General features: G+C 41.6%; 1 protein-coding gene across 1 annotated transcript in view; it reads left to right on the top strand.

Annotated features, from left to right (window-relative positions):
• The window catches only part of LOC136439818 (cholesterol transporter ABCA5-like), a 45,363-nt gene that overhangs the window by 2,956 nt on the left and 16,238 nt on the right, over positions 1–26,169 (top strand). Inside the window, exons 2-18 of the mRNA XM_066435432.1 lie at positions 393–671; positions 1,875–2,025; positions 2,889–2,998; positions 3,845–4,068; positions 4,948–5,134; positions 5,464–5,610; positions 6,804–6,954; positions 17,293–17,461; positions 18,052–18,113; positions 19,213–19,499; positions 20,338–20,596; positions 21,502–21,592; positions 22,111–22,250; positions 23,686–23,835; positions 24,281–24,434; positions 24,824–24,999; positions 25,811–25,950. Coding sequence (XP_066291529.1) covers positions 393–671; positions 1,875–2,025; positions 2,889–2,998; positions 3,845–4,068; positions 4,948–5,134; positions 5,464–5,610; positions 6,804–6,954; positions 17,293–17,461; positions 18,052–18,113; positions 19,213–19,499; positions 20,338–20,596; positions 21,502–21,592; positions 22,111–22,250; positions 23,686–23,835; positions 24,281–24,434; positions 24,824–24,999; positions 25,811–25,950 — 2,877 coding nt within the window. The remainder of the gene's footprint in view (positions 1–392; positions 672–1,874; positions 2,026–2,888; positions 2,999–3,844; positions 4,069–4,947; positions 5,135–5,463; positions 5,611–6,803; positions 6,955–17,292; positions 17,462–18,051; positions 18,114–19,212; positions 19,500–20,337; positions 20,597–21,501; positions 21,593–22,110; positions 22,251–23,685; positions 23,836–24,280; positions 24,435–24,823; positions 25,000–25,810; positions 25,951–26,169) is intronic.

Here is a 26,169-nt window from a genome sequence, read left to right as displayed (position 1 = left end):
GGAATCACATTTTATTACATGTACTTAATGATGGGTAAATATTTTTGCAATATCTATGGCCTGTTTGTGAATATTAGTCATCCAGGTCAGCAATAGATCTAGAGTAATATAATTTAAGCTTAAAATAATTGTAAAATACAATGAATACCAGACGTTTCGAACGCCCAATATCAATGACAAAGAGCTGCCGGATGGGCGCTCGAAACGTCTGGTTTTCATTGTATTTTCCCAGTGGTAAAAGATTAAATTATATCACTCAATATCTATGGTCAAACATTATTGACCTTAATAACCCTACTAACCATTCTGTAGTAAAAGCAACAAGCTGTACACGTGTACATGTAAGTAAACTAACACATGAGTTTCATAGGTTGTATGTATCTCTTTTTCAGGAGTTGTTCTGGCCACTGTACTTTGTTGGGATCCTGGTTATGATTAATGCGCTCACATATGGCAGCACGCCATTAGTCCAACCAGCGATTCCTTCGGGAGGGGGGCGCTTCAACAGCACACCACTCTTTAGCCTACTGGCGGGGGCTATGTTTGGCCAAACAAAGGGTCTTGCTGCAGCTCCGAACACCTCAGAGGTAGCTGCCATCATGGACCAAGTGGTGGTCTATCTCAACAACGTGTCGGTGCCGTTTACCTATACGCTGTTTCCAACACAACAGGTAAGCTGAAATTATTGTTATTATATTATATTAAGAGTCCACATTCGCTATAAGATAAGTTGTCTGCTAAGTAAGAGGTTGAATGCTAGTAACAGTACTGCTAGCACATTAATTGTGTAGCATTTATTTTTCTTTATTTCTTGTAAATTCTGGTAGCAGGTTCGAGGTTTTGTTCATTCCTTCATTGATATTACTGACTGAAAATGCCAGCAAGTTATGACGAGGTGAAGCTCTCTCAAACTGTTCCCCCTTTTTCAAATTTTATATCATGAATAATGCCAAATGAAATGATAGCAGAATGTAATGTCTCTAGTGCTAGTAGTAGTACCTTATAAATTTTCTGATCAATCAAAATTGTGATTTGAGAGGTGCGTAACAAGAAATATGCATTATTGATCCTAAGGAATGCGACAGTGGTCGTTGAAAATTTGATCCGTGAATGCCTTAGTGTTGGAAGAAAGTTAAGCATTGTATTATGATTACTACCAACACAGATGAACTTCCATGAGAACAAATATGCTCGGTAGAAAAGAAAACATCTGTAACGGGGGGGTGCCCAAACATGTGACGTTTTTTTACGCGCTCGAACTCACGGCGCTCCATTGCTGGTTGCCAGAGAATGGTCATGTTTTAATGAAGGAATTTTGAACCAGCTAAAGAACATACATGGACAAGAGATGTATTCAAACTGTTCATGGGCCCTTCACGCTCCGCATTACAAGCAGCAAACGCTGTGAGACGTTTTCAGGAACGTACCATCTGATTTAGTGCTACACCAGATAGTACACATGCCTAACTTATCATGCTTTGGTAATTTTGCTCTCTTCGGACGTTGGTGATGAAGTTAGGGAAATGTAAATAAGGCTTGAAGTCTGCTACATTCTAGCTTTCTTTTGACTGGAAAATTTTGACTGTGTGCACTTGTCACGTCATGTCATTCAAAATACTATTCTCGACAAAACAAGAAATGAATATGTACACATATGTTTTGAAGGCAAATAACAATTATGTGCATGAACTTGGTTTATTTACCTTCCTTATGAGCATAGTCAGTGGACACATACACAGCATACTTATGCATAATAAGATCACTAAAAAATCTGTGATATGTTAGAGCGCGTCACAAGTTAGAGCAACCCCCGTTACATATATTGAATATGCCATGCTCCTTCTAATTATCAATGCTGTTCTTTTTTCTTTCAGGCCATGGAAGATGCCCACCGAGCCAATCCCACCAACTACACGGCAGGAGTGTCGTTCACTTTGCATCCTGGAAACAGCAGTGTAGAATACACCATACACACACCACATTCTGCAGCTGTCAGATCAACCAGAGATATCTATGCAGGCCAAGGTAAAGTCAAAAAGACTCCAACTATTTCACGATTAGCCATTATCATATGATATTGGTGTCATGTTTCTTTTTTTTCTAGGTTTGGTGTACATGACCTTTTACTAGGGATTATCTTTAAGTTACGCCAAAAATAATTACTCAAGCAACTGGATAAAATTTTGAAAAAATTTTGAAAAATTTTGAAAAATTTAATCTTTAAGTGTTTTTGTGTCCAAAAGTTGTAGGTTAAACTTAGGTTTTCTTAGTCCCATTTTGTTACTTTTATCCACTCAGAAAGACTTCTGCCCTCTAGGTGTGCTACTGTAAATCCATTTAATACTGCAGTTGGTAGTTTTAGTGGTTAGGGGGAAAGCGAATAATTCACGTTTAATCAATTTTAACGGTGGGAACAAAAGTCACTGTCTCAATTGTTAGTAATCAAATATTTGCAATGATGAAATTTCAGCGGTTGACTAGCTAGAAAAAGTGATCTCGAACCAGTTTAGCTCAAATGAACTCAATGAACAGATGAGCTAATCTTCCACTGGTCGTGACAGAGAAGACAGACGCTATGTACAGTATTTACAGGTTCATTGTACAGGGGAAATTCCCCTAGCTCTTTTCGACAAGCACAATGAACAGTGGACCGCGGCTTAATGTCCCGTCCTAAGGACTGCGACCCTTTCTGGTAGCGTGCATGTCGGTTGAGCAACACAGCCGGGATCGAATCCGGGGCTTCTAGTTCCAGAGGCAAGATCGCTAACCACTGGACTACGCACGCTACTGTGATAGAATTAAGATACCGTTAACAAATCAATTATTAATGTGACAGTATTTCTCATCCGCAGTCATCAATGTGTGTACTAGTATTGATTGTTTTACAGGTGAGTGCAGGCAGGGAGCTCCTCTTTCACAGTTCGGTTGTACTGTGAACAACTATCTCTACAATGGCTTTGCTGCCCTCCAAGTGGCCATTGATACAGCCTTGATCAAGGTAAATGATACTGTAAATTGATTTATTTTATGCAGAGATCAAATTTTGCAGTAGGAGTGGAAAGAGAGAGGGTATTCACAGTGTTTTAAGTTTGTGGTCGAAACAATGTTGTAGCACGAAAACATGTACTGTACAATGCATTTGTGCTGGAGAGGCAGTGGAAAAACGGAAAATAAAACCATGGGCATATGCTGAAAACTAGGGCTGACCTGTGACCTCACCTTATGACCAGACTGAAATATGACCTTACAAGTACATGTACTGTATTGATAATTTCCTAGTCTGCCATTGACTTTTGTGTATGATTATACTTGTAGAATTGTTGCTTTTTTCGTTACCTGTAAGTGCAAAGCAGTGCCATATTGGCCAAATGAAGACAGAAATAAATGAATGAATGAATAGGTATTCGATAGATACTGGTTTAGTGGCAATGTGTGGTGCAATCAGTAGGGTGTTTCGCCCACAACCGAGAGGTCCCGGGTTCGAAATCACCGATATGTCCCGATGTTGTGCCCTTGGGAAAGGCACTACGACTTTCCTCACTTCACTCAGGTGTAAATGTGTACCTAGCTTCGGTTAGGGACGTCCCTCGGATAGGATGTTAAATGGAGGTCCTGTGTTTGAGGAGAGCCACACCTCGAGCACGTTAAAGCACCCACCGCACTTATCGAAAATAGTAGGGGTCCTTCCCGGTGTGAGTGGTTCAAAACCTACAGTCCTATGGCTGCACATCGTTTCGCCCTTAATAATAGCCTACGTCTAGTTGTGCAACCCTGGCATGTACATGCTGAACCAATAAATAGAAAAATAAATGAATAATTACAAAGTTTTACTTCACTCTTCTAGATGCAGACGAACCTGACCAGCACGAGCCTGCCCAACTACCTGGTGGAAATGATGCCCAAACCTGAGTCCTCGGGCTTCTCGATCATCTCCACCATCTCCTCCATCTACTTCGTCCTGTCCTACATTCCGTTTGTCACGACCCTCACGGTCTACCTGGTCTCAGAGAAGGAGAAGAAGATCAAGGAGTCTATGAAGATGATGGGACTGAATAGCATGGCTTTTTGGTAACGTCTAGAGCCCATTCATACTTGTCTAATGATCTAGAGTACATTCATTGGTAGGGCAACCACCTGGCGCGGGCAACCGCCTCCAGTCACAAGCCACATTAAAACAGTGTCATCCATTTCTACAGTCCCTGTAGCTCAATTGGTAGCGGTTTCGCAGTTGAGCCTCCTGTTTCCAATTAGTTGGATCCGGGAGACCCGGATTGAATCCCGGGAAGGGTATCGATATCCTTGTCGGAGCTGCACCGTCTTTCTGAAGAGATGAAAAATGGGGGTCCCGTGTGCGAGGAGGTGCCTCGAGTGCGTTACAACAGCCTCATTACTCACATGGGTACCTACTGTACTAGCTGAAATAATACAACCTGGTGAATATAATAGCTAACCCAGTACTCTGTCCTCAGCAACCACCTGTCCTCAGCAAGCATTTTCCTCCGTCCCTTGACTTGTTGCTAAATCCAAATTTGACTGTATAGTCTGTTTGAAGATAAGATTTTTGCCCATTTCCACTTTGAAATATCACTATTTTTCCCTCAGAATTAAAAAAAAAAAGGTGGTCTGTGTTTTTAACCCACTCCTTGCTGCCTAAACCCATCATCAGTGCAAATTTTATGCCAGAAGACTGCCTTGGCATGGAGAAGGTTATACATTGTACAAGACACTAAGACTAGTGTAAATGTATGGTAATAGAGAGAAAAATTACCAATTGAAAGTGTATACAGCTGAAGACTATACTCTGTAGTGCACTGTGTGTTAAATTACCGGGTGTAATCACTGAATTAAACAGCCAACATTTGCTAGCAAACGAAGCATATTTCCCACCAATTTTCTTCTGAAATGTGAAGTTCTGTGATTGAATTATTTTTCTATCCCTTGTTTCAGGACAAGCTGGCTGGTCGTCTACATGACGATCATCATCCTCGAGTCCTTGGTGTGCATCGGAATCTCGTACGCCGCCGGGTTATTCTCCAAAAGCAACTTCTTCTTTTACTTCATCACCTTTCTGCTGTATGGACTGAGTTTGGTGAACATTGCATTCATAATGACGACATTCTTTGACAAAGCAAGGGTAAGAGAATTGTTCTGTTATGTTTAAAACTACCATAAATAAGAATTCAATGATAATACTTGTCCCTGTGTATTTTTATTGCATGTCCCGATTAGTCAAATCTAAAGCTAAAGGGAGAAATACAGACTTGTGATGAAAAAATTTAATCCTAGTTAAAAAAGAAAAGATGGGAACCTGCTTAAGGAACTGGACATAAACGTGATTTAAAAAAGCATATCTTGACCAAGTGTAATTGATCTTTTTTATAACTAACACTCTTTTAACTCCTGTGACATTTGACAATCTGTAATTGGAAGATTATGAGTCTATGTTTTCTTTTGTACCCACAGACTGCCGGAGCAGTAGCAGCCTTGGCTACACTGTGCATCAGTGCTCTGGTCCTCCCCATCTCCCTCTTACCCGCTGACTTCCCTCAAGCTGCTCAGTGGGCCTTGTGCCTCTTATCACCTGTGGCCTTTGCAACTTCCATCAATCAGGTATTATTATCTCCATGAAAAATGGAGATATAGTTTTGGGTGTGTCTGTGTGTGTTTGTTTGTCTGTCTGTTTGTTTGTGTTTCCGCACCACTCCAGTCAGCATAACTCAAGAGCCTCTTGATTGATTACGATGATATTTGGTATGTGGGCGGGTGTTGGGACACCCAAATTCAAGGTCGATTTTGGGCCCCCTGGTATGTGACCTTGGTACTGCAGCAGAACTTCAATTTTTGTATCTTTTGACCTGGACGTGCTGTGGTCTTGATTTTTGGATGGCAGATAGCTTGTGATGTAATAAAGAAGTGGTGTAGGTTTGGGCCCCCTAGCAGCTTCCTCTGGAACTGCAGGGGCGTTTTTTAATGTTTTTTTTCTGTATGACTGTGTGAAAGACTGTTTGTACCACAGACTTTCATTTCATGTGATAGAGAGCCTCTTTTCCTTTGCTGACTTGACTTTTACTAAGTGCAACAAACTGGTTGTATGCAATAAATAAGCTGGTTCACAGTTTCAACTGTGCATGCACAAGGTCAAAGGTGAAGGCCCCTAACTTGCAAACAGTTCTTGTCTAGCCCATGGTTTATACATGTCCAGACACGTAATGTATTGTTTATGTCTCAGGGGTCCTCAATTGTGACATATCACATAGCTCAATCATGCAAAGTTTAAACTGTGAACCAGGAATAGTGCTAGAGAAGAGGAGAGCAAGGTCCTATTCCATTGTTCTAAACCTAGACGTAGCACAATGCTTTCTTCAAATTTTTTCTTCAACTTGTTTAACCCCCAGGGGGGGGGGGAGGAAGTCACAGGCTAAGGCGGGCAGGCTTCCAGCCTGGCGTGGTATGACTCAACGGTGGGAGCCGTAACAACCGCGCCTGGCAGGGCGTTCCACTCAGGGATTGTGCGGGGGAAGAATGAATGTTGGTAAGAGTCTGTCTGGGCGGTTGAAATTTGAGCGTGTGGCTCCCCCGGGTGCGCCCCTGAGCTGGTTTCAGTAGACTATCTGTGTTAATATTGATATAGTTATTGACTAGCTTATAGAAAAAGGTGAGGCGGGCATTCCTCCTCCTTTCAGAGAGAAGGGGCCACTGCAGGTCACTGAGCATATCATTAGTGCACAACATAATACCAGAGGTTGAGGTAAGTGGATTGTAGTGGAACTTATGACTAATTTTTTTCCATTTTTGTTTCTCAGGCTGCTGTCTTGGAACGGTCCATTGGTGCCCAGTTTTCCAACGTTGCCAGTGAGCCGGCCAACTTTCCACTGCTGTACCCCATCATCATGCTGATCATTGATGATGTGCTGTATCTCCTTCTGGCTTTGTACTTGGACAAAGTCATTCCAGGTGAGATGTAAAGGAGTCCTAAACTCCAGAAGGTGGTGTTATTTTCAACTAGATTATGTATCAATGAATACATAATCAGCCGACTTTTTACAGAGTTTTGCTTATGGTGAATTACACAAGGTGTGTTTTTTAAAACAATATCATACTCATTAAACCCTTGCAGACCCTACCCATGTATTCCCTATGTGTAAACATACATCTTTAATGGTGAGTATTTTTGGCATAGATGAGGGGGATTAAGCTCAATAAGAAGGCCATTGTTAATAAGATACAAAAGTTAGAACACAAATCAAGACAAGTTTTTCTTAACCACCCTGACATTCTTTTTGTAATCTAACTTTTGTCAGGCCTTGTTAGGCACATTGTAATAAGTCATAGGCTGAGGTTGTTTAATTTCATTAATCAGAAAATAGAGGGTCATCTGGAGAATTCGGTAGAATACTGAATGCATTTTGATGCGCATTGGACTAGTGGGTACTTTATCGTATACTGTAAAAAGTATTCCTTTTTTACTTCCTAAAATTATCATCTACTGGAAAATAACTCCCCCCTCTGGACTTTAGGACTCCTTTAAACGTCAGTCTGTGGTCATACTGTGTCTCATGATGCTTTAATTCAAAGGTGATGTGTTTGCAACGTTGGTGTAAGAGCAGCTATATTCCCACCTATTGTAAACAGCCTCCACTTTAATTTGGGACTTCCAGTTTAATTTGGGACTTACCTCCCACATTTCAGTCATCTTTAACCCAAATGGCTTGATATCACATATGTTAGGTAAAAATGAGGTTAAGAATACGTAGCAGCCATTGATGACCCCCTGGGGATTAGCCAAATTCTGGAGAATTCTGGGGAATTCCGACAATCTGAGCCAGAATTCCCCGGAATTCCAGGAATCGAAGCCAGAATTCCCCGGAATTCCGGGAGTCTGAGCCAGAATTCCCCAGAATTCCGGGGAACTGGAGCCAGAATTTTACAGAAGTCTCGGAATTTAAACCATGGGCTATGGAATTTTTGTTGATCGTACTCTATTAAAGCCCGCTGCGGCGCGCACAATTGGCGAGGCTAGATCGTAAGGGTCTGGAGCGACTGCCTTTCTGCGCCAAAGTGACTTCAATACAACAATTACCCCATGTGCAGCCATAGAACTGTAGATTTAAAACCACTTACACCGTGAAGGACCCCTACTCTATTTGATAAGTGTGGTGGGTTCTTTAACGTGCCCGAGGTGTGGCTCTCCTCAAACAATCTGTCAAATTGGTCAGAAAACGATTGGACAACGAGTCTGCAAGCTTTAAAGTAAATGACATCATCAGCCGTAAAACACCCAGTGTTTGCTCGATCAGCACAAGATTTTGAGGGATTTTCGTGTCAGCTGTGCACCGAAACTGGATTTTAACATCAGCCAGCCATCTTATTGATCAGCCAACCATCTTATTGATCATCCACTGCAGATTAGTTTGGATAGGGTCTTTAAAGGTGTCGCACAATCCAAGTGAACTGAGATAATTCGTTAATATCTATCGGGAACCTGGGGTATACAATGTACTTTTGGGAAGTGAGACTACATTGTTTTTGTTGTTTGATCTAAGGAATGGACAGATTTTACCACTATGTTAGTGATAAATGTGACCGTATCATAATAAGCATGTTTAGTGTTATTAGATCAACAATACTCCATTGTAATTTTTCAGTCATTTTACAAAAAGGGTAGTTTGATGCTTTATTCTGTTTACTAAAGAAATGGGAGAGTAGTCATATTGGCAAAGTCTTCAGTTAACACCAGAATTGTAGTGCTAGATCATAGGAAGGGATTCACATTGCAGAAAATGTGCCATGAATAGCTAAAAACTTGAATTCTCTATCTCTTGTTCTTTACGTTATGTAAGCCTGTATCTTCACCCCAGATTTTTTTAAAGATCTTCTTATTTTTTTTTAATTTTTCGCCCTGTCACTCCTGTTTTTCCTGAAAAAAGTCTAAGAAGCAACAAATAGAATTGTTGTGGACTTGTGATAGATCCACTCAGACTCCGCCTTATGATAGATAAACGTCCACTTGAGGGAGGCTGAGACTGATCTAGGAACAAATTTCAAAATTTGACTTTGCCAGAAAAGTGGCACTGTTGACACCTGACAGGTTAACTTAAAAGGCCTGCTTTAGGCTGGTGACAGCATACCGTCCGTCATGCGACGGTTGTCTTAATAGAGTGTGATCGACACACAGGCGGAAGCACAACGGGCCACCCGTGGCGCAGGATATTACCATTGCACACGGCCGGAGAAGAGCTGCTTGTTTTTATCCTGCAGCCATTCACATATTCAAAGTTTGGTACCCGTGTTTTTCCTGCTTACACGTCCAACAAAGAAGGGGATGAGGAAAATGTACAGGGGCAGGCAATGCCCAGGCTTGAACCTGGCATTTGTGCTCGCCACGCTGGCGGTAGTGCAAGCCAGGCATGTTGATCGGGTCATACTCATAGGAGAACACCAAATAAGCAATCACTGGTGGCAGGCCATTGCACATGCAGCATTCAACAACTTTCAATGACAATGGCAAAAATGATTTAGAATGAAGAAAAACATTTTTCTATTACTAGTGAGGGTTCATCAACATGTTATTAGCATTTGACCCATGACCTCCTATTACCGTCACCATGTCGGTTTCTCTTTAAACAGAGGAACTGTCATGCCCCCCGCTGGAAGGTGTTGGACGTCAGCTTGTGGAAATACCGTTACATGATGCTTATTTCCTCTTTGGAACAATGATCTCTACTCTTCCCTCTAGTTCTGTCCTCTTTTTTACTTACTTTCTTTATATACTTCATAGCCTGTAGCTAAATGGTTGCTGTTCAGTCATGACCAGTACAATGTACAAGATAGGAGGGGGCCTTGCACTTTCTGGAACAATGAGCTTTACCTGAGGTTTGCCATAAATTTGAAGCATGGAGCTTCATCATTCATGGTACATTGTATCATTCATTAGAATAGGGGAAGGATTTTGGTGCTAAGGACAACATTTTTAGCTATCACTTGGCTATCATCAGGCTTGGGCAGGGGATAAAACATTTAGTGTCAGCTGACTAGTGGTACCAGTAGCTACAATTATTGTTTCAGTGAACCGCCTCTATTTACCTAAGGATAAGGAGGCATGACTAATTAGCTTGTGACAAGGAGGCCCACATGTGTATTTGATACAGTCTGTCTATTTACACCACATCTGCCTGGTCTGAGCTGGCCAGCTCAGGACCTGTATGTTGAAGGTGGAGCTTGCGAGGCCAAGCCATTTAACAAAAATGACCACGGAGACATTTTTCCACTATTGTAAGACATTTAGTATCCATTTTCCGAAAAATTGTTTTGCAATTTAAGTTAAAGGAGTATTTTCTCACTTTGCACCTGCATTTTACGATTTACAGTATGGCCAAAAGCTGTACAAAATAATTTAAATGGACGAAAATTGATGCGAGCGCCGATGTCATCCACATATAATCAATGGGTTGTGGTTTGGCCACAGAATTTATTTGTTTTGTGTTCGTGCTTTCTTATGCTGAACAGACAGCTAGACAATATTGCAGAACTGGTAACAGTCCTTGCCATGGTCGCGCCACTGAAACATTTAATAACCTAACATTCTGATACTGCTAGAAGGTAAAAGGATAACTCTTTCAAAATCAATCATTTTTCAATGTATCTTGGAGGGGGAGCTGAATCCTATCACTCTTCTTATTCCGTTGTCCTTTTTTTGTGTCACCAAAGCATGATTTGACCCAATTCTGCTCCTGCCACCGGTCAGTGCTCTTGCCTTACAGACTTTGTGATACCTTAAACCTCTATGTAAACCTAACTGGCATGTATATTTTTTTAGATATGACTACACCACAGAATATTATTGACCTTGTTCATCATGACTGAGTTTAGCAGTTTGAACTGGACTTAGACATGCCAGACCTGACCTGAGAGATCCTGAGGGGTAGTGAAGCAAGCTTGAGGATTGTTTAGTCAAGGCTCTACCTTGACTTGACTTTACTTTATTTAAATCAGAGTACTAGTATGCAGTTACCCCAACTTACTGGGGGTACTCAATGAATACCAGGTTGCCACATTTTAAACAGAGTATATAATATAAGTCTAGCTGGAACCAGAGTTCCTACCTGGCAGAATCAACTCGACTCGGCTCGGCTCGACTCACTCTACTCTACTCTAGTGTTTACTAACTTGAGGGAGCTGTGAAGATACATTCTGAATCTCAGATGATTACTTTATAACTATGATATCTGTTTCCCGATGTATTAATTTTTTTCAAGCTCTAAGTCCCAATGGATCATTTCACACTCACAATGACTGTTGTTTACCATTTCCAAGCTTTCTAGCTTGATTTGCAAATGTACAACACACCAGTACGTTTACATGCCTATTTGTGTAACTGTTCATTCATCTTGATATTCTAGATTGATTGTTTTGCAAAATTGTTTTGCAAGTTTTATCCAATGATTTTTCAATGCTTTGTAAAGGGTTCTTTACAACTCAAAAGCGTTCAGAAGTGCATCACACACAGCGTACACTGTCCAGTGTGTGCCCAGGCTAAATTCCAACAAACCTCAGGGGAACCTGCACTTACCAGTCGTGTGAGGGGGCAAGGGGTCAAGCTGTATCTTCTTTCTCCATGGCCTAGTTTCCATGGGAATCCCCTGTGATGGGAATCCAGTCCATTGGAAACATCTGAATGATGATCCTGCTTTTTGTAAATGTTCAATTTGCAAATATTACTAAGCCATGTAATAATTTACTTGCAAAATTGATGATCCCAAGTCTTATCACTGTGAACAGGACATCAGATCAATTATATATGGACTTAGTAAAGTGATCCGAAGTGAATCTACGAAGATTGAAATGTTCTTTCCATTCCTACATATCATAAGAAATTGTGCTATAAGAAGTTTTCAGTACCGTGAGCTAGCACATAGGCCATCCTACATGCAGCCAGGCATGTACCCTGAACTAAAGGGTGTACTGAGGTTTGATTGGACATGCTTGAACTGTGGCTGCCACTTAGCAGCCTCACCAGATGGTAGCCCTATACTGTAGAGGCAAGTTTCTGGAAAAGACATTTGACTCTGGCCAGGCAGTTACACAGAGAGCCCCTGGCAAACATGTTTGGTGAAGGTAGAGCCTGGAACTGAAACAGGATGACACTCAGGCTACTGGTAATCTCCAAACAGATGTGAGGGTTTGGTTCAGGCTCATTGTTTTTTAAAAAGTTCAATTTAGTACGCTTTGGAAGTATTGCAATTTTTTACAATTTGTCCTCTCCGAGTTGACCCTACGAAAATTACTGTACTGTTTTTGTTGTGTGAGAAATGCTTTTCTGTCTTTTCCAGACAATTTCCACCCTAAATACTTTTACAACAAATACAGCTGATTCATAAATGATACAAAGGCCTTAGGGAGGGAGAGCTTTATAGCCAGGCAAGATATCTTGATGGTTGAATCTTTAGCCATAGAAAGCATATTAGACAATTAAAGTTTTTAAGCTAACTGGAACTGTCAGTCCTGCTATCAGCAGTAACTAAAAATAAAATACAATGTATGCACTCAGCCTAACTCTACTCTAATGACTAGGCAAAGTAGTGGGCAACCTCGAGCCAACCGTACACACTCACACCGTATCTTCAGAAAAGATGCTGTAGCCGCATGTTCTCGTTTAGAACTTTATTCAAGCCCACATCCAGACTAGTTTCGCCTTGGTGTGGCTTCCTTGATGGTAAAGGTTCAATGAGCAAGTACAATGTGTCCTGTCTTATATATAGACTAGGTGCAAAGTGCCCTAAGCAGCTTAAGTCTTAACCCATCACACTTCAGCAATATTCAACGTAGTGCACTACAGCCTCCCAGTAACCAAGAAGGTGGGCCACAGTATCATTTTAAGCTTTCCAGATCCTGTTCTGCTTTCCCATTGGTCCTTTTCCATATTTGGAGGGAAACTTAGTGCAGGGATTGTCGGTTCTGATATACACCATCAAGTTTCCTCTGGATCTACTGATTTCCTAGTCTGTATAACGCAAACTCCAGCTGTCCGGGGGTTGCGAGCGGTCACATGAGGCTTGATTGAATTCAGGCTACTGATTTCCCAGAATATCAAGACTCCCAGGTTTCCTTAGTCGACCAGTTAGAACTCGAGTTGGAGGTCATAACAAGATTTTATAAAAACATGCAACCAAAATATCCAATTTACCTTGCTCACCAAGAGTCACAGATGCCATCAACGATGAACCCACGTACCTTGAGTACGATGTCATAAACACAGGAGCAAAACAGTTTCATGGCACTTTTGCGTTCATGATGACAATTCCCCGAAATTGTTTTATTCTGAAACGTTGCAGACTTTCTCGGGTGGAAGTTCAAAATAAAACGCAAGAAAACTAAATGGTTTGAACTGTTTTACTTTTTGAATCATGAACAGGGCGAACCATTTCACTTCTTGAAACATGAACGGGGCTTAATCAGAGCATTGCTATGTCCCCACTTTTTTCTTCTTCTATCTGAGTAGCAGCCTTGGCATCCACCTAGGCCCTCAACATATGTACCCAACAAAATTTTCAGTCTACTACATTTCCCCAAAGGAGCACTCTCCTTCAGGTTAATTCCCTTCTCTAGCAAGCTTCCCATTTTCCTTCAGGCTATTTGATTCCCAAAGTTGACAATACACTCACACCACACCCACTATCTGAATCCTACACTTATATAGGTCACAGGAATACAATAGACTTAGAAATTATCAATCTAATACAGTTTAAGTTTGTCTGAGCCCAAAGCTATGGTCAAGGAGATCAAGGGATGTTTCCAGATGGGAGACTTTGGCTGGTGGAAAAAGCTAAAAGTCAAATTGATGGCATCTACGCCCACCTTTTAAAAGTTTTAGCTGAGAAAAAGATAACTTTGTGTCAAAATGCCAGGATGTGTAAGATTGGTTAATGGTCATTCTAATTATCAACTGGCTATATGGCACTCAGAAGATAGCAGAGAAACAATGAAAAGTCAATCCAAATTGTTCAGTTTATTTTAAATCAATATAACTGATTGCTGATGTACAACTACAGCTTGGCTTGGAAGGGTAGGGGATTAAGACATAACTGTTGTAAATCCACAGTGTGGTAGAGAGAAAAAGTACAATGTAACATTAAAATTCCAATCCTGAGTTCTTCACTCTGATTTCTGATATCTGGGCACCATCTGTACATGTACACTACATGTAACCACAAGGGAATAGACAGTCCCTGGCAAAGGAAAGGTGACCAAGAGGTCAACCAGATCATGTTATCTCAGGCCTAGGATCAGTTGTTTTCAGTCCCTCAGAAATAATATCAAGTGCTAAAAACCTAGCGAGAAATCAACAAGAACTGAAACCTAGCGACCAGCACAGCACCTGGAGACCATGTCTAACGAAATAATAGACGTTAAACAAGGACAACAACAACAACAACATAAAATGTGTGTTCCTTTTGTAAAAGTATGTCTTCCTTTCTTAGCCTATACTTTGAAAACATGCTGTGTTTTAGGCAGATGATCACAAATGTCCCAAGTCCAGTAATCTGCAGTTGAACATTAGCCTGTATTTACACAAGCTCTCGGCTGGAGGTTACTGACCCCCAACCCAAGAGGGGGATTGCGTCACAGGACCAGCTGGCCACTAGGAGCGTGATTCGTCAGGCTACATGTACATTACATATAAAATGTTATTATACTACCAGTAGTTCTTGTAGATGAATAACATGCTAAGTTTATACTGACTCAAGCCATTGTTAAGTCCTGATCTGTCATACCTAATCTTGTGTAACTGGTCTACATGTGGCTACTGGTTTCTCCTGTCAGCCAATCCAGAGGGCCTGGTGGGATTGCCCTATCATAACAAACTGGGGTGAGAGGGCCTCCAAAGGATTAGCAAGGTACACACTGTAATCTAGCATATAATTGAGACAAATGAAATTTGTCATGCATGCACATGTAGCCTCCTGGAAGTGCTTCTTCCTTCCAGTTAGACTTGCAGAATTCAAGTACATTTTTGTATTGTCTAACAACCACAGGGCAGGGTGTCTTTCAAATTTGAAACTGAAATGATGTTTGGACAAATCCATTCCTTTTCACATGCCCAAACATTACACTGTTTAATTGATACAGAAACAATCATCATGCAGAATCTGTGTCAGTTCTGTATGACAGTATAACTGGCCTTTGTGTGGCAACAGCTGCAGCAGGATAACCAAGGCTGTCACTGTTGCACATCTATACAGTAGCTGCATGTGAACTTGTGTAAAGTTAAAACAACTATAGCTATCCACTTAAAACTACTCTATAGCTATCTATCAGGTTCCAATAAACTACAAAGAGAAAGAGTCTAGTAGTCTTAAAGCTTCTTTCACCTAAATGTACTTGAATCTGTAGAACTGTCATCTGTCCCCTCACTCTGGTAAATGACTACCGGTAGCCCATCACCCGACTATCACCATCACCCGACTATCACCGTGAAGCGTAAATGATACATTACATACTACTAACTTGAAAGCTCCATTCAATGTCTTTCCTCATGACACTGGTGTTTTGACAGGCAAAAATGTCAAATCTACACAATTTTTATCAGGTTATCAACAGTGCCAAAGAATGTTTGCAAAATTAAGACTGATTAAACTCTTTCAAATCTTCCTCAATGCAATGCAGAAAATAGCATATATAGCAAATGGATTTCCTAAGGCCACTCCAATCTAAATGGTTGGTTCTTGAAAATCTAATAATAAAGATTCTGTATATGATGCAGACATCGCAAAAGCAGAGGAAAAGAAGGAAAAGTTAAATATGACTGTATTCACTCTGCTTTTTTTTAGATCCAAGAATCAACAATCAAATTGGTATGGCCTACATTATAAGAGAGCATGCCTCAAGACCCCCAAGATTCATTGCCTTTTAGCGAACTAACAATGAGCTAATCCATCATTTGTGGCATTGTGCAGCGCAATTGGTGGGATGTTTCCCGTACAACCGGGTTCGAAACCACCGATATGCCCCAATGTTGTGACCTTAGGAAAGACTTCATTCAGGTATAAATGAGTACATGTACCTAGCTTCAGTTAGGGACGTCCATCGGAAAGGATGTTAAATGAAGGTCGATTGTTTGAGGAGAGCCACACCTCGGGCACGTTAAAGAACCCACCACACTTATCAAATAGAGTAGGGGTCCTTCGCGGTGTAAGTGGTTTTAAATCTACAGTTCTATGGCTGCACATGGGGTAATTGTTGTATTGAAGTCACTTTGGTGCAGAATGGCAGTCGCTCCAGACCCTTACGATCTAGCCTCGCCAATTGTGCGCGCCGCAGCGGGCTTTAATAGAGTATGATCAACAAAAATTCCATAGCCCATGGTTCAAGTTCCGAGACTTCTGTAAAATTCTGGCTCCAGTTCCCCGGAATTCTGGGGAATTCTGGCTCAGACTCCCGGAATTCCGGGGAATTCTGGCTTCAATTCTTGGAATTCTGGGGAATTCTGGTTCAGATTGTCGGAATTCCCCAGAATTCTCCAGAATTTGGCTAATCCCCAGGGGGTCATCAATGGCTGCTACGTATTCTTAACCTCATTTTTACCTAACATATGTGATATCAAGCCATTTGGGTTAAAGATGACTGAAATGTGGGAGGTAAGTCCCAAATTAAACTGGAAGTCCCAAATTAAAGTGGAGGCTGTTTGTAGTAACTATTAATTACATATACGACCATCCAATTCTAGTATTTTCAATTCTAGAAGTCAGGTTCCCTTTTTACACTAGGATGGAGTGAGGACAGTCGTGTTAATTAAGTAGATTTTATTTATCTATTGGTTCAGCATGTACATGCCAGGGTTGCCCAACTAGCCGTAGGCTATCACTAAGGGCGAACCCATGTGCGGCCATAGGACTGTAGGTTTTGAACCACTCACACCGGGAAGGACCCCTACTCTTTTCGATAAGTGCTCGAGGTGTGGCTCTCCCCAAACACGGGACCTCCATTTAACGTCCTATCCAAGGGACGTCCTTAACCGAAGCTAGGTACTCATTTAAACCTGAGTGAAGTGAGGAAAGTCGTGTAAAGTGCCTTTCCCAAGGGCACAACATCGGGGCATATCGGTGGTTTCGAACCCGGGACCTCTCGGTTGTGGGCAAAACACCCTATTGATTGCGCCACACGATGCCACCCAACTATAGTAGATTTCCCAGGGACACAGGGTCTAGTCAGGAATGCCAGGAGTCAAACACATAACCTCTGAATCTCAAGTCCACTGGCCAGATCTTGACGTTTCCTTTCCTTTCTTTTCCTCAGGTGCCTATGGAAAGAACCTGCCCTGGTACTTCTGCCTGTCACCGTCCTATTGGCGAGGCAGGGAGGAGACAGAGGGGGTGGCGCCCATGCCCATTGGAAACGACAACAACCTTGACAATGAGAATGTTGAGAAAGTTCCTGCGGATCTTGCAAATAAGGTCGCCATTAGGTAGGAGCTCTTATGAAGATTTGCAAATTTTAAAGAACATTATGTCTCGGATCGAGCAAAGACGAGAAATTGAATTGTTTCTTCAGTTGGTAATGCAGTAGAGGCCAAATTGAAGTATCAAAGGTGTCCACCTTCCTAATCTCTGACTTGTGTATGTGTGTTTGTTTGTTTGTTAGGCTACTGAAAACAGTCATTAAACCCTTTATCTGTTGACAGTCATTGTTAGAAAATATTCGTATTTAATTTTTTATCACAAGTAACACTCTAAGTAATAGAGGGTTTTGTATAAGCAATGTACTGTATGTTGCTTTTTTTGTAATCCTCAATGGATAAATTATATACTTTTATATGATTTTATGTGAATGAAATGAATTTAAAACAGAACAAGTTATACAGCAGGATAGTAGGAATATGTGACTTTGGTATGGGATCTAGGGTAACTCTGAATATTAAATTGAAAACCTACATCAAGAGTGTAGAAAAATACCGCAAACATTGTAGAATGGCAAAAATCCCTCCATTTTCATCCCTACATTTTTTGCCTTTATGCCCCCAGACTAGACTTATGATTATCATTTATCGTTTTGCAGGATTCAGAAGATCAGAAAGGTGTTCCGGCAGAAGCGCAAGGATGATGTTGTGGCCCTGGACGGTGAGGCTGAATCTTGCTTTACCTAACATTTGCACTCATGTTGAAGTTGATGACACTGCATCACCCGACCAATCAAATCACGTGAATCGCATTGAAACTCAAATTTGTATCAGCCATTTCCCGACAAATCTCTTTCTAACTTGCATTAACGACTAATATCTGACCAAACAAACTTGCCAGTGAGATGGTGGAAGGTGTCAGCTTCCAAAAGACGTTTTCAGATTGACAATTTTGGCACTTTGGAAGTGATTGAATCCACCCGCGATTTAACTTCTAGTTTCTACTACTTTTCTCTAAACGTTAAATCGCCAAAGTGCCAAAATTGTCAGTCTGAAAATATCTTTTGGAAGCTGACATCTTCCACCATCTCACTGGCGAGTTTGTTTGGTCAGTTGTAGTCGTTAACGCAAGTTAGAAAGCGATTTGTTGGAAAATGGCTGATACGAATCTGAGTTTCAATGCAATTCACGTGATTCAATTGGTCGGGGTGTGTATGAGTGTGTTTCCTGGAGCTGCATTTTACATTCATCCTACCTGTAGGAAGAAAAATCTTAAAGTTTGATATAGGTTCGTAGAATGAAAAAACGATTCTTACTTTCATTGTAGTTTCAAAATATTGATAAAGATGGACTGCACACTTAAGGTGGTGAATTGCGTATTACACATATTGACTCTATATTTACAGATCAGTTCTGTTGCAGTCGTTAGATTCTGACGATGCAACCCTGATCTTACAAAAATACTTAGGTTACTGGACAGAAGAGCAATCTTCCCTGTAGCTCAACTGGTAGCAGCTTCACAGTTGAGTTCCTGGTTCCAATTAGGTGGTAACTGGGAGACCCTGGCTCAATCTTGGTCAGGACATCTCAGTTGGGGCTGCACCAGTCTTTTGGAAGGGGCCTAAAATGGGGGTCCCGTGTTGGAGGAGGTGCCTCAAGAATGTTAAAGGGGAAGGGCTAGCAACCCTCCATGTAAAAATATACCCTGCTACAGAAACAGCAAGGAAACTTGCTGATCATTGTGCCACTAGGCAGTACGAGATGAACAACAACTGGGCACAAGAATACAAGTTCACTCGCTGCCTTGAATTCTATTACAGATTTTTCACTGGATATCTACGAAAACCAGATCACGGCCCTGCTGGGTCATAACGGCGCCGGGAAGACGACTCTTATCAACGCCATCACGGGCTTGCTGTCCCCCACTTCGGGATCAGCCACCATCTTTGGGCGCGACATCACCATCGACAATGACATTGCCGATCTGCGAACCATGACAGGGGTCTGCCCGCAACAGGACATCTTGTTCGCAAAACTCTCCGTGAGGGATCACCTGAAACTGTTCGCAGGGATCAAGGGGATACCTGAAGACCAGGTGGACTCACAGGTACATGTGGTAGCTTTTAGTAAACATGAATTTTTAGGCCACACCAATTTAATTTCTTGGTTAACGGATTTTTATTTAAAAAAAAATCATGAAAACAGCCTTCTGTTTTCATGAATTTTTTTTTCTAACATTTTTTTTTTTTGAAAATAAAAATCCGTTAACCAAGAAATTAAATTGGTGTGGCCTTAAGCATTGGTGATGAGACAAGAATAATTAAGGGTTGAACAAAATTGAGACAAAACGGTCATTCGGCTTTTTTCATAGCTGATTGTGCAATTCAGCTTTGCTACAATGGGAAAGAGTGTTGGGTTCCTTTACATGCAGAGGTTTGATGCCTGAGACTAAATCTTGAAACTCCCTCATACACGGGAACATTGGCTTTACGTACCCACCTGATGACAACACGTACTATGTACATGTCACATGTACACAGTGGGGTCGTGTGGTGCAACGGCAGAGCGTTCGACTCAGAACCAAGAGGTCCCGAGTTCGAATCCTGTCATGTCACCGATCTTGTGCCCTTCGGAAAGGCACTTCACACGACTTTCCTCACTCCACCCAGGTGTAAATGGGTACCTGACTTCGGTTGGGGAAAGTCGTATTGAGGTCACCTGGTGGCGCCGAATGGCAGCTGCCTAGACCCTTGCGACAGTTCCACAAAATGCAAGTGTGGATGAGATATTATATATGTTGTGTATTGTGTGAAACCTGTAATACATGTACCCTGCATCAATTCAGCACTAAAAAGGCTGCCATTGCGGGTAATTTCTGACCAACAAAAACCATTATTATTATCATTATACTAGTCTGACATATTGCTAAAATTCTGTGCTTGCAGATGGAGGTTATTATGGAGGAGGTTGACTTGAAGGACCAGGAAAACACATACTCGGAGAAACTGAGCGGAGGACAGAAGAGGAAGCTGTGCGTGGGCATCGCCATGATCGGTGACCCAAAGGTCATTTTCCTGGACGAGCCGACCAGCGGGATGGACCCGTTCTCTCGCCGCTCCATCTGGGCGCTACTGAAGAGGAAGAGGCACGGGAAGGTCATCGTGCTGACCACACATTTCATGGACGAGGCTGACATCCTCGCAGGTACAGAGCCGCCACTGTTACCGTATTTCTTCTAATAAAGGACGCACCTTAAATAAAGCGTGCACCCCCGATTTGGGCTTCATGGGAAACCCTATCACGCCAGCTGAGATAGTTGACAGAAAAACCTGCATAAAGTGCGCACCCCCAATCTGTCGGTGGCCGCACCGCTCGTGTCCCAAAGGCGTTGCCGCGCCCCGGTATCGGATGGTTTGCTCTGAAGTCCTGATGTTTTCCACAGAATTTTCGGGAGTGTTACTATCATTTTGGGTCAACACTTTGTTATTCTTGGGGTCACACACTTTTGATTCCTTGCTGTTAAAAATTCACACTATTTCAGTCTCTATGTTGTTAGGGTTTTAGAGGTAGGAAATTATGACAGGGGCATAGTAAGTACATTTTACAGATGACAACCTCTACAGACTCCAAATATACTGCGTGAATGCAAAAAAAACAAGATTGGCAGAAAGAAAAGATGCCTAACTTTTCAAAATAGAGATGGTCACCATGAATGTTGTAGAAGAAGAAGACAGAACATGGTATCACAGCCAACAAGTCATTTGTTCCCGTAGTCAAGAAGTGCAGAAAGTGACCCGAGTGTGGAGGCCTAGTACTGCTCAAAGCCGCCACTGACACTACTGTCACTTCTACAGCTACACTTAACAATGCATTCAGAGGGGAACGAAATTTCTTGTTTTTGTTTGAAAAATCAAATTGATGCTCTCACAGACTTCATCCATTAGATTTACTTGCTGTGGCCTAATGATATTGACAAATGTGAGTAGCAACATGTACATGGTTATCATCCGTAAGGCACTCCTAATTTTTCCTGATGAAATGCTCGGTCTAAGCAATTGAATTCCTATGGTGTTCTCAATCTCATACTGCTTTCCTTACCGTATTTTTAGATCGAAAAGCCATCATTTCTAAGGGCAAACTGAGGTGTGCTGGTTCATCGCTTTTCCTGAAGAACCGTTACGGAGTCGGCTACCATCTAGGGTGAGTTCCAGTTTAACTGTCAAGGAGTTCATGTTACAATTTTTTTCACAAATTTCTACTTGTTTACTTAACAGTCTGTGAGGGGGTGTCCCTGTGGTGTAGTGGTCTGCGCTTCTGTTACTAGCCACATCTAGTTCAAATTACTTGGACCAGAAGGACTGGGGTTCAAGCCCCAGGTAGGACACCTCTGGACAAGAGGCGCATTGAGTCATACCAAAGACTTTATAAAAATGGTACATACCGGTACTTCTGAAACAGTATGGAAGTTAAACACACTTCACTGCCAGTGGACTAGCCCCCTGCTACAGTGATTGCACCACAGTGTGGCCCAGCAGCCCAGGGCTATGAAATGGAGATGGGCACCGCCCTATACATCAATAATGTTGTGGGAGGATTTTAACTAACTTACTTTAACAGTCTGTAAGGTACAGAATATCAGTCAATAAGTGTTGTATAATTTCTCAAGAATGCAAAGTGAATTATTTCTCGTTGTCCATTTGTCTTTTCTTACCTTGTAGACTGGTGACGAGTCTAAACTGCGACAGCACCCAAGTCACGGCAAAGATTGAGGAACACGTCCCCGAGGCCGAACTGATTCGCTCGCATGCCATGGAACTGTCTTACACGCTTCCTCTAGAGAGGGTCGAGAATTTTGCAGGTTAGACATTCCTTCCAAGTTTTTTTAAGATTATTAGGCCACACCAATTTTATTTCTTGGTTAACGGATTTTTATTTTCAAAAAAAATATTTTTTATCTAAATTTTTTTTTTAGGTAAAAATTTAGATAAAGTTCGGTTAACCAAGAAATTAAATTGGTGTGGCCTTACTGGTAAGATTGGAATGTAAAATAGACTCATGGTAACTTTATTATACTGACGGTGTTACTCGCTCAAAGTGTTTAATCTACTCTCATAACCAACCAAATTGTGATTTGTAAATTGTACTAAATCTTAAACTTCTTATTCATGGTTAGGCCACACCAATTTTTGTTGTTGCTTCTTGGAATCGCCTCTCCTGTTTTTCCCATTTTGAAAAAAAAAATGGGTCACTACAGTAACTGCAGTATTCCCATTCACAATTTTTCAGTCATGATTTTACTATTTGTTCAGTTGTAAAACTCAATAGCCACCAAAATAGATTATAAAGGCCTGCACATACCTAAAAAGTGAAAAGTGTGGTCACATTTTATTATAAGTTATAAATCTTTATTTATCAAAACTGTTTCTCAATATCACTCCATATATTACTAAGCAAAAACTTTTTTTCATGTTTTTTTTGCCCTGTCGCTCCAATAATAATTTGTTTCTGAAACAATCTGAGAATCAACAAATAAAATTGGTGTGGCCTAAAGATAACTGGTATGGTTTGTGAGTAACATTCTTTTCAAAAGAAAAATGTGTAGTATATTCTAGTTGCTGTGCTATAGTTTATGAATGGAGAGTTTGGAGAGAACTGTAAAACTTTGCTCAAATTTGCTGCAAACTTTTTCAATCTGTATATTATTAGTTTAAAATATAAGGTCTCATTCCTGTATTACTCCGAGTGTACAGTCTAAAAGAGTCCGTTGCCCAAAAAATGAACGGCTGCATGTACGTGTGTCTATATCGGTGTAAAAATCCCTTTTAGCTAGCCCAGCTGATATCAAGCGTCAAACTGATGATAGCTTGTTTGTAACGGAAGAAATTAACAGGTAAAGTTCGGCAGCCGCACGCGAGGTCGGACCTCCACAGCCGGACATTGGCGGTAATTCGGTCGATCACTTTCAGCTGGAAAGTGCCTATTTAGGGGGTCTAGCTAAGTGCCGTTTGTAATTGCCATAAAAAGGTATTGTATGCCAACTGGTAGTTGGCAATTTTTTCAAATGATCTTGGGTAGATGAGCTCAACAGAGAATGAATGACATTGGTGTATTTCCTATAGCTTCATTACGAACGCACCCATGTAAAACATGTTTTATAACATGTAAGCCTATGGGGCGGTAAAACTCATGAATGAGACCATATAAAGGTCATTAGGTATTCAATGATTGGAGAGAAGTCCCCAAATAGTTGGCCAAGCACACCGGGTCAAGATTCTGTTATATGTTTCCTACAGACTTGTTCTCAACCCTGGATAACAACTCGGGGACCCTGGGTATCCAGAACTATGGGATCTCCATGACAACGCTGGAGGAGGTGTTCCTGAAGCTCCGAGAAGATGAGGAGGCCGAGGAAGGGGGAAAATCATCCAATGGAGTTGTCAAAAGTTTGTCAAAATCCTTTGTTTGCCTATTTTGTCAGAAGAGCACCTGTCATTTTTAATTGTAGCAATGCTAGAAAATCGGTCTTTAAAACCTTGGAAACTGTTCCTTGTCATCTCCTTAACCTCCATTAACATTAATCCGCTGGGTTACATAAATCCGCCACTTTGAAAAACAGTAGGTTTGAGAGATCTGTTGTGCAGCACCCCTGAGGTATGCACGGTTTAGATATACAGGAGCGCATTACACTGAGGGATGTTGAGTTGGAGATCTGTTTGGACGTATCTTTTCAGGGTGGCGAAATTATTTACCCTGATGGAATTATGTTAGTAGATGTTGCATGCCGAATTTTTCTGAACAAATCTGTTAGGAGAAAAATCTGTTAGGAGAAATATCTGTACTCGACTTTGTGATCAAGCAGTCCTTCAATATATTATGTACCTTTCGTAGCGAGTGATTTGGAAGTACGTATGGACGCGACAGAAGTGGACATGGCCCCAGCACGACAGTTCACCCCTTCAGACTACCAACTCATCACGGGAAAAGAACTCACCAAGCGTCGCATGAAGGCCCTTCTCAAGCTGAAGTACACCAACAGTGCCAGGTAGCTTCTTCTCCTTTGTTAGTTTGTGCCAAAGTACTTCATTTAAGGTACCCGTAAGGTTTAATACACTCAAACCAGGGAGGACCCCTACTCTTTTCGACAAGTGTAGTGGATTCTTTGACATGCTCGAGGTGTGGCTCTCTTCAAACGTTTAACGTCTTATCAGAGCGATTTATCCTGGACTTCTACATTGTAATTCGCAGGTAAAAATGACTGTTTGATATTTACTGTGTGAGGGACTGGTATTTGGACAGCCATAATTACCATGAAATTACCATGGCAGTGTGCACTAACCAAGCATTAGTGCTGCATATGTATTTCTGGCATTAATGCTACATTAGACAACAGTTTGGCAAGGTACTTATCAATGCTACATGTATCCCTTTCAGGAGCGGAGGTCTGCTCTTTGTTAGGTTCATCATGCCTGTGATCTTCATGTTAGCTGGGATCCTGGCGATGAGGGCCATCCAATCAGGACAGACCACGGGCGTAAATCCACTGCTGGAGCTGACCCCTGACCTCTACCTGTCCCCACAACAGACATTGCTGTACCAGAACAGCACAGGTTAGATTCATAGTATCCTGTACCAGAACAGCAAAGGTTAGATTCACAGTATCCTAGAACAGCACAGGTTAGATTCATAGTATCCTGTATCAGAACAGCAAAGGTTAGATTCATAGTATCCTAGAACAGCAGCATCTGTGTGGCATAGTGGCAGAGCATCCGGCTATGAACCAATGAGACCCAGTTTCAATCCCCAGTGGAGTAACCAGACATGTCCGGACATGCACCCAGACGTTGTGCCCTTGGGAAAGGCACTTAACACACATTTCCCATGTCCTAAGCCCAGCAGTAGGGTTTGGGTTGGCGTTAGGAAGGGCATCCAGCCGTAAAAACTCTTGCTACAAAAAAGACTTACACTTGATGAGGAGTTCACAGTATCCTAGAACAGCACAGGTTAGATTCACAGTGTCCTAGAACAGCACAGGTTAGATTCACAGTGTCCTAGAACAGCACAGGTTAGATTCACAGTGTCCTAGAACAGCACAGGTTAGATTCATAGTATCCTAGAACAGCACAGGTTAGATTCATAGTATCCTAGAACAGCACAGGTTAGATTCACAGTATCCTGCACCAGAACAGCACAGGTTAGATTTATAATATCTTAGCAGTGCGTGGAGAGTGGGTGTAGGTATGGCTAAGCATGTCGAAGTCCCACAAAATGGCTGAGGGTGTCTAAGTCCCACAAAATGGACTGTGGGTGTGAGTGAGTGAAATAGGAAAATATACTAACATTGATATCATAAAGATAAAACAGAAAAAGATTGTTCATTTGTTCCTTCATTCAATTGTTCCTTCTTTCCTTCCGATCCAGGGTCGAGTCTGCAAGAGCTGGTTGCCCAGTTCGGGATCCTGAATGTGAGCTCAGAACTGGGAAACCTGAGTGTTCTACCAGAGAGGATCACTGCCAAAATGCTTGCTGTGGATGTTCAGGGCCTGACTGTTTCACCTCAGGTGATTCCTTCTGGTGTCCTTCATTGAACAATCAAATATTTTTTCGCTAGTACACAAGGTAGTCAAAATTGGACCTTAAAAGTCCTCTACTTTAAAATCGTTTCAGGGATGTTTTTAATCTTGCCCTCAACATGGAATTATGGTTAATTGAGTGGCTGCGAAAAATTTCATTTTTTCACATATTTGTTGACTGTAGCTAGACATTAAAGCCTTATACGG

This window comes from Branchiostoma lanceolatum, chromosome 8 (genome assembly GCF_035083965.1).
Source record: "Branchiostoma lanceolatum isolate klBraLanc5 chromosome 8, klBraLanc5.hap2, whole genome shotgun sequence".
NCBI lineage: Eukaryota > Metazoa > Chordata > Leptocardii > Amphioxiformes > Branchiostomatidae > Branchiostoma > Branchiostoma lanceolatum.
This window is presented reverse-complemented; position numbering and strand designations above follow the sequence as displayed.